Genomic DNA, 13,068 nt, shown 5'->3' with positions numbered 1-13,068 from the left:
TCCAGAGGTTCCCACCCTTACTTTTGAAAATCCGGTTTCCTGATTGGTCCTCTGGTCAGGTGTTTGGTTCCCTTTGTAAACCCTTTACAGTAAAAGAAAATTAACCCTTACCTTACCTATCTACTTATGACACATGGGTCAGGTCAGTCTGTGAGGTAATTAACGCTTTCTGGCCCTGTCACCTTTCAATGAGATATTATATTACACTCATAACATCACAGGTCCTACTCCAGCTACTCATGTCACCTGCTTTGTTGAAGGAACAAGCCTTGTTCAAGGAACCTGAGGCTTGGCTGTGACGGAATAGGGAGTGGGGAGGATTGACCTGGGGATATTGTGGGGGAGTTTTTCTGGTACTGTCTGCACGGTGATGGGATATCAGGGTGTGACTTCACTTGAGAGATGATACCTGAGAATGTAACCTGAGCTCAGGAGGGGGATGGAGCCAGGTGACAACTTCTGCCCAGAAAACTGGACAAAGGCTGGAGGTGTGATGAGATATCAGGGTGTGACTTCACTTGAGGGATGATACCTGAGCACAGGAGGGGGATGGGGCCAGGTGACACCTTCTGCCCTGGAACCTGGACAAAGGCTGGAGGAGGAGCTGGGGAGAGGCTGGGTGAGACTGCTGGAGGGGGTTTCAGTTTGGAGCTGACTGGGAAAACAGAGAGAGCCCCAGGGTTGGGGTCTAAGCTCCTGGCCCCCCTCCTAAATTGGACCTGACTGAGGGGGTCCTATTGTCTGTACCTACAAGCTCTGTGTTGGACTGTATTCCTGTCATCTAATAAACCTTCTGTTTTACTGGCTGTCTGAGAGTCATGGTGAATCGCAGGAAGTGGGGGATTCAGGGCCCTGACTCCCCCACACTCCATAACAACTAGTGGTAGAGGTGGGATCTACTGCACCCCATGGATGGCACTTCCTGCAGTAAGTGCCTGGGGAGCAGTAAAACAGAGGGGGATTGATAAGGACCAGGCATGCTGAAGGCTCAGAGAGGAGTGGTTTCGGGGGGCGAAGGAGCTACACTTAACCCCTGGGAGTATGTGACCAGCAAGAAGGACTGCTGCAGTAATGGGGTCCCCCTGATTACAGGAGTGGAGGAGTCTGCGGCTCAACCCTGGGAGCGAGGCAGTGGCCTTGTCTTCTATCAAAGCAGACACTGTGGCTGATGTGCTGCTGATCATTTTCAGTCAAGTGGGGTTCCCCAAGGAAGTCTTGACAGACCAAGGATCCAACTTCATGTCAGCCCTGCTCCGGTGTTTGTGGGAGAAATGTGGGGTCTGGCATACCTGGGCCTCACATATCACCCCTAGTCCAGTGGGCTGGTGGAGAGGTTCAATGGAACTCTAAAGATGATGCTGAAAACCTTTATGAACCAGCACACGCAGGATTGGGACAAATATTTACCTCAGCTGCTGTTCGCATACTGGGAGGTGCCCCAGGTGTCTACCAGGTTTTCACCTTTTGAACTATTATATGGAAGAAGGGTAAGGGGGCCCTGTCGTAGCTTCCTACTCAGATTTGAACCTTAGCGTTCATAAAATGAGAAGCTAGCATGAACCCTCTAAGCTTAATTACTAGCTTAGATCTGATATCGCTGCCACCAGCCAAGGATTCCAGGGCTTGGCTCCCTCTGGTCTCCCAAAGCCTTCTCTGGGGGACCCCAAGACTCAGAGGCCTGAGTCTCACACCAAAGGGAAACAACCTCCTCCCTTGTCTCCTCTTACCTCATCCCTGGTCCCCCTCCCTGGGTTATCCTGGACGATACTGTACTTAAACTCCTTGATTTTCAAACAGGAGGACAATTCACCTTTCCCCCCCTCCTTCTCCCTGAGGCTGCACAGATTCACCCTCCGTAAATCTAACACAAAGAGAATTTCCCTTCCTTCGTTCCTTAGCCTACCAGAGAAACTCAAACAGGTCTAAAAAAAAGCTTTATCTCAAAAAGAAAGAAAAAAAAAAATAAAAAAACACATAAACATAGTCTCTGTATCAGGTTGACAATACAGGGTCAATTGCTTAAAAGAAAAAAATGAATAAACAACCTTATTCAAAAAAAGAAATACAATTTAAACATTTCAGCAACTACACACATGTAAATACAAAAACAATATAAAAACCTATATTGTCTTATACCTGTACTTACAACTGGCAAACAGAAGATTAGAAGCTTGAAGATAGAAAGATCCCTCTCATAGCTGAGAGACAGACAAAAGACACAGACAAAGGGACACACACACCCAAACATTCCCTCCCTGAGCTTTTAAAAATCCGGTTTCCTAATTGGTCCTCTGGTCAGGTGTTTGGTTCCCTTCGTTAACCCTTTACAGGTAAAAGAAACATTAACCCTTAGCTATCTGTTTATTACAGGTCCCTGGACCTGATGAGAGACTAATGGGAGGGGAAGGCCACTCCAGATGGAGAATCAGTGGTGGAGTATGTCCTGACCTTCTGAGAAAAGCTTGCTGAGCTCATGGGCCTGGCCAAGGAGAATTTGGCCAGAGCCCAGAGGAAACAGATGGTCTGGTATGACCACACAGTGCAGGCTCGCGCCTACACCACTGGGGATCAGGTGATGGTTCTCATCCTCATGAGAAAAAACAAACTACCGGCCGCCTGGGAAGGCCCTTTCAAGGTTTTCAAGCAACTAAATGAGGTAAATTATGTGGTGGAACTGTCTAACCAGGCACACCACCACTGGGTGTACCATGTTAATATGATGAAGTCATATTATGATAGGGAGAATGTGGTGTTAGCCGTGTGTGGATATTGGGAGGAGCAGGGAGATGACCCGTTAATAAATCTATTCCCTGAGACAGGAACTGGCTCCTCCCTGGAAACAATTCCCCTCTCTGATCAATTAAACCCTGTCCAGCAAGCTGAGATCAGAGGGGTGCTGCATCTGTACCAACAACTGTTTTCCAACCAGCCGTGACTCACTAATCTGACTGTTCCCCAGGTGCACATGGGATCACACCTGCCTATAAGATGCTCCCTCTTCTGAGTCACAGGGAAAACTGGTCAAGGCTTGGAAAGAGAGGTCAATGACATGCTGGCTTTGGGGGTGATCCAGCCATCTTCCAGCCCTTGGGCCTCTCCAGTGGTGCTGGTCCCCAAAAAGGATGGGTCGATCCAGTTCTGCGTGGACTATCAGAAGCTTAATGCCATCACCGTAGCTGATGCTTACCCCATGCCCAGGCCTGACGAGCTCATAGACAAGCTAGGGGGAGCTTGCTACCTTACCACTATGGATCTTACAAAGGGCTACTGGCAAGTGCCACTGGATGCAAATGCCCAGCTGAAATCAGCCTTTATCACTCCTCTGGGGCTCTATGAGTTCCTGACTCTGCCTTTCAGCCTCAAGGGGGAGCCAGCTACCTTCAAGCACCTGGTGGATCAGCTGCTGAGGGGGATAGAGAGTTTTGCGGAGGCGTACATTGATGACATCTGTGTCTTTAGCCAGACCTGGAAGGATCATGTGTCCCAGGTTAAACAAGTGCTGGACCGACTCCAGGAGGCTGGGCTGACCATAAAAGCTGAGAAGTGCAAGGTGGGGATGGCCAAAGTATCTTACCTGGGCCACTGGGTGGGGAGCGGCTGCCTAAAGCCAGAACCAGCCAAGGTGGAGATGATCAGAGACTGACCTGCTCCCCAGACCAAAACACCGGTCTACGCTTTTATTGGGATGGTGGGGTACACTCATAATGTCACAGATCCTACTCCAGCTACTCACATGTTGCCTGCTTTGTTCAAGGAATCTGGGGCTTGCTCAGCTACAGTGACTTTCAGATGACAGGTGATCTAGATCTGGAGGGGAAGTGGGAAGAGGGGTTAGGACCATCCCAGGGGACACTAACACCTGCTTAGTCTGGAGACCTGACTGGAGCAGAAATCTGGGAGCTCACCAAGTTCCTGGCATCTCCTGCAAACCTGAACACTTCCACCATGAACTGCAGTGTGTCCTGCCTGGGCCTGGGCGATATGAAGGCTGAGGTGGTGTCATCTGATCTCCCATTCACCAGTCACCTACAAACAAGAACCAAGGGGCAGTAAGAGTCCCTGATCAGTCTTATCCACTGAAGTCAATGACAGCATAGCAGGAAGAGGAGTCCCCTTCTGGGGTCAGGGTGGCCACAAAGAGCCTCAGAGCCACATGGTTCCCAGTGCTGACATCAGCTTGGATATGCATGACCTCCCCCAGCTGGAACCCATTGGAGAGTCTCTCAGCACTCCAGTCATCTGCAAGGCAAGCTCACAGTGAGCAGGACAGACAGGCAGGCAGAGTTGGGCTCCCCTGAAGTCTCCTCCCACCTACCATTCATCAGGCGCAGGGAGAAACCCAGCCTCTCCTCTGCAGACAGGGTGGTGCTGAAGGGAACCCAGGTTGGCTTGATGGCTTTACTGCTCTCATTGTCCTTCCTGTGAGAGGAGCAAACCTCAGTCACTGAGCCAGATCCGACAACAGGGACCGAATGGGAGGGAGGGGACCTGAGCATCTCAGACATTCACCTGGGATAGTGACACTCAATAGGAATCACAGCTGGATTGGTTCTCAGGATCACTGGGTTGCTGGCAGGGGTGGGGTTATAGTTCAGGCTTGTGCTGAAAACCAGGGAGTCGGGGGTCATCTGGGAAGAATCAGACATGGAAGGGTTAACACTAGCATATGGGCCATTTGAAAAGCCATTGAGATGAGCCTGAGAATGAGCCTCAGCCAGATGGAAACAAGAGCTCAAGTCTTCCAACAAGGGCCCAGTCAACTGGGAACTGCCCTTGAAAGGGCTGGACACTAGAAGCAGGGGATTGCAGAGCTCACTCTACTAGAGCAGCCATAGGAATATGAGAGCCACAGCAGTGCTATTTTACACAGGTCTACTCACTAGTTTCCTCTGTGCACATTGTGAAGGAATATCAGACAGTAAAACCCCTCCAAGTATAACCTGTTGACTGCTTGCAACATACCAGGGTGCAATACAGAGCAGTGGGAAGCTGTGTCACACCTTGCCCTGTAACTAGCTACTAGCATGCAGGTCACCACCAGATGTTTTTGTGTAACTGCAGCCTGCCAGTCACACCTTGGCTCTCACCAGCCTGGTTCTACTGCAGGGGGACCCCAACACACTCCAAGTCCTGGATGTCCCCCAGAAATGTATGTACACACACCCTGCTGGAGGTTGGAAGAATTTTGCTTTGCAGAAGTGGTTTCCCATCCTCTCTGGAAAGTATTTTTTTAAATCTGTATTTGTGTCTTTGGCCTTTTATTTTACTTTGATTTAAAAAATTGCCCATTAAAGTTGCTTATGTCATATTCCATTGGTTCTTTATTCCATCACTTCAATATTGGCTGAAGCTCATAGACAGGCTTCAGGCAGAATCTGCTTCACTTTATAACGTAATACTTAGTTTATTTGAATGACATAAAAAGGGGGAGGAGTTTAAAAACATTTTTGCTTCATAGTGTTTCATACTTTTTTGTTTCATTAATTGCACAAGCATTCACTGCATCATTAGAAGGCATTTCAGTGCTGCCTTTGAAAAATATTTAATACAAACATAGTAATCAAATCTACACTATTGTTATATTATTTTGTTTTTATGCTTAAAACTTTATTTTTATTTTTTTCCAGTGTACAGTGGCACCTGTACCACTGCAGGAGAGGAATATTTTTAAAAAGAAAGGCCCCTGACAATGAAAATTGTGACAATGAAGAGCCATCCTTGAAAATGACTGTGTAAATGCCTCCTTAAGTAACATTGTCCTGCAGTCAACACAACAAAACAGACTGGATAATGATCATGGGTGGCACGTAATGGAGGCTTGGGGAGGCAGGGCTCAGAGTTCCTCCGGGCAGCCGGGGCTCGAGGCTCTTCTGGCCACAGTGTGGGGCTCGGGGCTCCTCCAGTCCCAGCAGGCAAGAGCTGCGGGACAGAGCCTCAGGCAGAAGAGGCGGGGCAGGGAGCTTCCATCCCTGACTGGGAGGTTCACGCGCCACTCTTGATAATGATCCTTGTGCCAGGACACCAATGGCCACCAACTACACCTCTAAGAATGTCCTGTGTGCTCTGACCTCACCAGCGGAGGTAGAAGATTGTGTTAAACAGAGTTTTACCTATTCATGACAGGAAAAGCAAAATCTCCACAGCCATAGATATTTCACTGCACAAAGAGGAACAAGTAACAACCAGTACAGCCTAAAATGGATTTATATCCTTCTGTAAATGGTCGGCGTTTCAAGTGTGGTTGTATTTCTTTGTACCCCTTCGCTGAAAGCTCAGTTGTAGAGGATTCTGTTTTCAGCTTTCCACGCCATCTCTTTGCTAGTCAAAACACAATCAGAGCAGGAGAACAATTCAACAACAGAACATTCACTGAGCATGGCTTTAAGAAATGGAAATTTTTTCATCATGTGTTAAAACTCAGCTGCTGGCATAAGTCAGCTTTCATTCCAGGGCAAGACTACTTGAAAACGAGGGTCAGCAGTTCAAAAAGTGTTGCAGATCAACTTGTTTCCAGTCATCAGGCTGTCATAGCTGAAAAGCGCCAGTATATTGAAAGACTCTTAAAGGTCTCCATGCTGTGTGCAAGACAGGATATTGCTTTTCAGGGGCATGATGAAATGCATGACTCTAGCAATCAAAGCCATTTTATTGAAATTCTTGAGTTGGTTGCTTTCACTCAGCCCAGTCTTTTGAATTGACAAAGAAGCAGATATGGATACAATACCACTCACCAGCCCCAGAATGATTTAATCCATTCTGCTACAGAAGCCCTGAGGGAAAGCATTGTTGAAGAGGTCAGGCAAGCCAAGTATTTTCTGTCCTTGCTGATGAAACAAAAGATGCATCAAAAAAAGAACAGCTGTGTCTTCTTTTACACTACTATCCAAAAGGAATCATTCAGGAAAGAGCTCCAAGCTGCTTCCACATGGACAAATCTAAATGCTGAATCTGTTTCAAAACTGATTATTGAAGAACTACAGCATTTGAAGCTGTCCGTTAATTACCCTGTTGCCCAGGGTTACGATGGATCTTCTGTGCTGATGGGCATTTAACAGGAGTACAAGCTCAAATTCAGGAACGGATAACACCTGCCATTTATGTACACTGCCAGGCTTAATCTTGTCATTGCAGACATATGTTCCAGCATTGCCCAGGGTCAGGAAGTCTTTGCATTTGCTCAAGAACTCTACATCTTCTTTAGCTTACTGCACTAACTGCTTGTGACCCAAAGAGGGAACATTTTCTTGATGATGAGAAACTGGAAGTAACTGCAGATCATTATGGGTCAACAGGCACTGATTTTGGCCATCTGGATGCAGAAGTCAAAGTTGCCAAGAAGCACATTCCACCCAAAAAATTGACTTCAATTTCCAAATTCTGCAATGTTCTCCGTGACTTACCAAGGGGTTCCCAGTCTTTGCTGTGTATTGTAGATATTGTGTTGAGCCTTCCAGTTCCTACAGCATCAAATGAGAGGCACTTCTCTGAATTCAAGGGAGTGAAGGACTATGTAAGATCCACAATGGGAGATGGGTGCTTAGGTGACTTGGTAATTTTAGCCTGTGAACGTGAAGCTTCAAAACACCCAGATATCAACCAAGTCATTGACAATTTTGCCAAGATGAGAACATGGCATTATCCATTGTTTTAGATCATACCTGGAGTGGTTAGTTGGTTGTTTAAATAATTTGTTTCCCTTTAAACATTCCTGGAACAAATTAACTGTCTCATTTGGAACATAAAGACATTTTAAAAACCAACAACAATTGCAGGGGTGAGCAGATTTTATTCATCTCTACTAAAGATAGTGCACAGAGTATCAAACTTGTGTTTCTGATATAAGGCTCCCAAACTGGTACCTCAAGGTTTAGGATTGGGAATATCTTGCTGTATTAGCTCCTGATTATTCTAAATTTACATATAAACGTAAAATACAGCTTTATTTGGTGTTTGTTTAGGTTTCTTTCTTTATATAAAAATCACATACAGTGCTCCTGCCAGCTAATTTCTAAGTTATTCTCCGGAAAAAAAACCCAAACCCCAAAACCTAGAGTTTTCAGGTGCCTAAGTAGCCCCTGGAATCACAGTTAAAGTTGCCTCCGCTCACCAAAATCTGAAATGGCGCTTCATCCCTGGAACAGGGAAATAGGACCAATGGGAATCAGTTCCACCTGTTGGTCAGTTCATCAGCTGCAGTTTGGGAAATTCCTGCCATGTTTTGATCAATGGAAGGCTAAGGGTGGGCTCAACCACAAAGAGACCCAGGCTCCCTAATCCCAGATTTAGGCCTGTAAATCCTGGGTTTGGCTCCACTGTGATCCACAAACCACACAGCAAACTCCCTAGGTGCCTAAATTCACTTAGCACCTGTGTTTTTACAGTATAAAGCTCCCCTAGGTGCCCGTGTTTCAGCCTCTAGGCACGTGCACAGACACCTAGAGGAAGGCACTACCTCCCCCCTAAGCCCCAAAGGGAATCATGAACTGGGGGAAGTTAGGTGTTCCACTGCCTAAATTGCATGTGGGGCCCAATCCAATAGGTGTGCTTAGAGGCTGCTTATCAGCTCAGGCCCCATTCACAATTCCGGCGTGATCCTGGCAGACCAGGTGCCAATTCATGCAAAGGCCCAGGCCTCATTGCACACTGACGAATGCAGAGCTGGAAACCAGTCTGACTCACCTCTGGTTACGATAGTTGAAATAGATACTAGAGTTATAAGAATGTGTTTAGATTTTATTAAATGCTTGTAGGATGCTGCTTGTATTAATCTTATCTACAATATCTGTACCCCACGTTATAAGGTAGTGTTCAATGCTTAGGCTGTAACTATAAAAATATTTGCTAAGATTGTAAATCCCCCACAGCCAGGGAAGAAGCATTACCTCATGTGAAATACTTGTTCACCACAAGAGGCATTACCTCTTCCCCAGCAAGATAAAGACTTGCTTTGCCCCCCAGCCCTGAAGAGGGTACAGCGCACAAGCCTTCATCTCATCACAGCTTGAATGCTGGGTGAAGGGTGTGACATTGCATTATAATGTTCTATAGAAATATGCTTGTGAGTGCAAATATGACATAACTGGAATATGTTTTATGCTAGATATGCCATGTAACATGTCTTTGCAAAGATTATGTTCTACTGCTTGTATTCATCCTATTCGTATGCATGTATCATTTTTATATCTGAAGTTATGAGCATTGGTTCTATACTTATATTTAAAGTGTTTGCTGTAGAAAGTACCTAAGGCAGATTTGGTCAACATAGTGTGAAGAGGTTATTCAAGTAAATGGAAGTACTTGGCTAACAATGGACCTTGATAGATGCCAATCCACATCTGAGCTTTCCTGGGAACATTTGGGATAACATGTGAGCAATGGCTTGGCCTGTAGAGAATTGAAGTCATGCATGGACATGTGACTTCAAAACTCCATCTTGTAGCTGTGATTCTACACAGGGGGAGAGCGGGATTTCCACCCACAAGAGAGAGACTACATAAGACTCTGGAAATCCCTCCATTTTGTCTTCAGCTGACTCAAGAGATGGCCTTTCCACCCCCAAGAGATGTCTGAAAGGAACTGAAACAAAGGACAGTAACTACAGGAGTGTGAGTGATTGCTGGACCCAGACTAGGAGGAAGTCTAGTCTGTAAAAGAAGTGTATTGGAGCATCTCTGAGGATGAGATTTACCTGCATTTAGTTTCTTACTGTATTAGGCTTAGACTTGCGTGTTTTCTTTTATTTTCCTTGGTAATTTACTTTGTTCTATCTGTTATTACTTGGAACCACTTAAATCCTACTTTTTATATTTAATAAAATAACTTTTTACTTAATTAACCCAGAGCAAACAATTAATTCCTGGGGGAGCAAACCGCTGTGCATATCTCTCTGTCAGTGTTATAGACGGCGAACAATTCATGAGTTTGCCCTGTATAAGCTTTATACAGAGTAAAATGGATTTATTTGGCGTTTGGATCCCATTGGGAATTGCGTATCTGGGTGTTGGAGACAGGAGCACTTCTTAAGCTGTTTTCAGTTAAGCCTGCAGCTTTTGGGGGGAGGTAGTCCAGACCTGGGTCTGTGTTTGTAGCAGGCTAGCGTGTCTGGCACAACCAGGCAGGGTACTGAAGTCCCAGACTGGCAGGGAAAACAGGCTCAAGGTAGTCCCAGCACATCAGGTGGCAGTCCCAAGGGGGTGTCTGTGACCCAACCTGTCGCAAAGGGTATAAAAATGCCCGTTAAGGAGAACTTATTATTCCTTTGCTGCTTGATCTGAGGGGCGCGGATTTGTAAGCATAAGCAAGGAGTCCCCAGATGTTTTGCCTGGGTTACCCTAAAGGACATACAGAATCTGCTTATTATAGAAGTTGCCACTACTTTGTGCAACCTGACTGTAACTCATTTGTGTGGGTTTACCAGCTTTAACCTTGTAAATAACACACAACAAATGACCCAGGGAGTTGGGGGTTAGCCTCTTCCCTGTCCCTAGCTACAAGCAACACACACAAATTAGCCCCTTCCCACCCCCATTCCATCCCCTTCCCCCAAGTCCCCACTCCTGCCCCGCCTCTTCTCCACCTCCTCTCCTGAGCACATCCGATCCCCCGTCCTTCCCCCCTCCCTCCTGGAAAGTCCGACACACCACCAAACAGCTGTTTGGTGTCGGGAAGCGCTGGGAGGTAGGCAGAGGAGTGGGGAAGTGACGTGCTCAGGGGAGAGGGAGGGGGAGGAGGAGGAGGTGGGGCGAGGGGAGCTTGGCTGCTGATGAGTGCAGAGCACCCACTAATATTTCCCTGTGGTGCTCCAGCCCCAGAGCCCCCACAGAGTCAACACCTATGACCACGGGGAGATTGGGATAAGGCCCCTTGGTTGTATGAATCAGCGGGCTGTGGAATCTGCAAACCCCCAATCTTAAATTAATTTTCATTTGTGTTTTCCCAGGGTCAGAGCCACCCACCCTGCCAACGAACTTCGTCAGTGTGACCCCCTCCTCCTCAATGCTATGGGACCTCCCCCATTCCTGCCCCCAGCCGCTGGAAAAGCAGAGTGCAATAGCTGAGGAGTGAGAAGCTCCTACCTCTGCTGCTGGCCTGAGAGCTGGGGGTTGGGCTGCTCCCTTGGGGCTTCTGCAGGGAACCAGAGATAAGGATTACCCAGGGCAACTGGACTAGCCAAGCCATTGTGGTGCAAAACTCCCTTCCCCAAACAGCCTGGGCAGTGGGATAGGATTGCAGGTGAGAGGGTGCCCAGCCTTACCCACACTCTGGTTCCAAGGAGAGGGGAGATGATCCCCCAGCTACAGCCTTTTTGGTGGAGGGACATCAGATCCAGCCTGCTCATGCTGAACTGAAGCACCAGGAGCCTCCCTCTGGGCAGGGGAGAGAGGAAGTTCCAAAGGGGTGGGTGAAGGAAGGGACACACCGCATCCCCCATCCCCCCAGGACCAGCTGGAATATTTGACCCTCCCCTAGGAACCTGCCCAAACATTCCCAGGGCTCAACTCTGAACCAGAATATTTTCTGGGCTTCCAAGACACTGGATGGGAAACACCCCCCTTCCAAGCCTGCACCCACTGAGCCAATCCCCGCCCACGCAGCCCTGGAGACACAGCGGCAGTCAAGCAAGGCTCCTACCTGAGACATTCAGGCCCCGGAAGCAGCTTCCAGTGTTGGCTGAAGAGTTCTCAGACCTGGCCTCTGGTTGGAGAGAAAAGACCCAGACTTGAAGCCTGGGGAATAGGCCCCCAGACCAGTGTCTGCTGAGAGCTCCCCATGCCACATGCTAATAGGGTCTGGGCACAGACACCAGAAGGGAAAACCCAGAGGTCAGCTCTGGCACGTCCCAGCCATGGCCCCCCACGCCTACTAAGACACACATCATGGGGCCCCCACTATGGGTTCACCCAGTTCCCAGCCCCCACCGACCTCATCCCCAGTCCCTGCTACAGAGACTGCCCTATTTTCACCCCTCCCCACTCCACCATGCCCAGAGCCCGAAGCTCCAGCCCAAAGACCGCAGTCAAGGGCTAAAGCTAGAAGCGGCTCCTACTTGGGCCCCTGAGGTATCAAATCATGGGATCCTTCTGCTCCTTCTGGTGGGCAAGGAGGGCACCTCTGGCTGGGGACAACACCAGGGATGGGCCAAGCCACACAGCTAGAAGGGGGCAGACCCCGCCATCACCCCCCATCCCAGATCCTACTCCCTCTCCCATCCCAGCTGATTTTGCGGGGCTCCAGTGGGGCTATAGGGATGCACAGGCATGAAGGTGGTCAAGTTCATGGCATTTAAAGTGCCAGACGCCTGGCCGCCCTTATGGCGTAGCCGTCCTAAGGCCCAACTCAGCGATCCTTGCTTAGCCCAGCACAGTTCTTCAGTAGCAACAGGGCCCTCCATATAGGTTCTTGGTCAATATGGTGCATTAATGGACAAATCCTCAGCCCAGGGCCCAGCCTGAGTAGCTGGCCCAGGCAGTGGGAAGCCGGGCAGGGGGGATGAATCCCCTCTCCATCCTCCATGCCATGCGGTGGCTGCAGAGCTGCCCAGACAGCTCTGCTGCCAGGGAAGGAGGAGGGAGAGAACAGAGGATGCCATGCAGCAAGAAATGGGTCCTCCAACTCCACCTCCATCTCACTTCCTTCCCTGTCCTCACCCATTTTGTGCCCCGGCACACCCGGAGCTGATCCAGAACCAAGCTCTGCGTGATGCCAGGGCGCTCAGTTCTCCTGCAGAACTCGGCCTTCCCTCCCTTCGTGCAGCAGAACCCCGCCACTTCCCCAATGGCCTCGACCGTTGCTGGGGCAGTGAGGGCACCATTCTGCCCTAGATGCCTGCAGTACTGTGTTTCCCTCCCCAGCACGGCCTGTTGTGGAGAGAGCTCCCTTTGCAATGCTTCCCTGCTGCTGTGACCCTTTCAAGAGCCGCTCCTGTGACTGGAGCAGGGCCCAGCGGCTTTGAGATACTTCACTTCACTTCCCCCACCCACCTACCTAGTCAAGAACAATGGGCGGAAGGGAGAGTGATAGCATCTCAACAACAACAACATCCCAAAGGGAAGCGAGAACACTGCCATC

General features: G+C 48.6%; 1 protein-coding gene across 1 annotated transcript in view; it reads right to left on the bottom strand.

Annotated features, from left to right (window-relative positions):
- Positions 1–11,576, bottom strand: part of LOC116836302 (zona pellucida sperm-binding protein 3-like) — a 24,572-nt gene extending 12,996 nt beyond the window's left edge. Inside the window, exons 1-4 of the mRNA XM_032799843.2 lie at positions 11,255–11,576; positions 4,510–4,628; positions 4,316–4,419; positions 3,906–4,026 (exon numbers count right to left, since the gene is read on the bottom strand). Coding sequence (XP_032655734.1) covers positions 4,016–4,026; positions 4,316–4,419; positions 4,510–4,628; positions 11,255–11,485 — 465 coding nt within the window. The 5' untranslated portion in view covers positions 11,486–11,576 and the 3' untranslated portion in view covers positions 3,906–4,015. The remainder of the gene's footprint in view (positions 1–3,905; positions 4,027–4,315; positions 4,420–4,509; positions 4,629–11,254) is intronic.
- Positions 11,577–13,068: the final 1,492 nt, after the last annotated feature.

The sequence above is a fragment of the Chelonoidis abingdonii genome, chromosome 9 (assembly GCF_003597395.2).
Source record: "Chelonoidis abingdonii isolate Lonesome George chromosome 9, CheloAbing_2.0, whole genome shotgun sequence".
NCBI classification, from domain to species: domain Eukaryota; kingdom Metazoa; phylum Chordata; order Testudines; family Testudinidae; genus Chelonoidis; species Chelonoidis abingdonii.
This window is presented reverse-complemented; position numbering and strand designations above follow the sequence as displayed.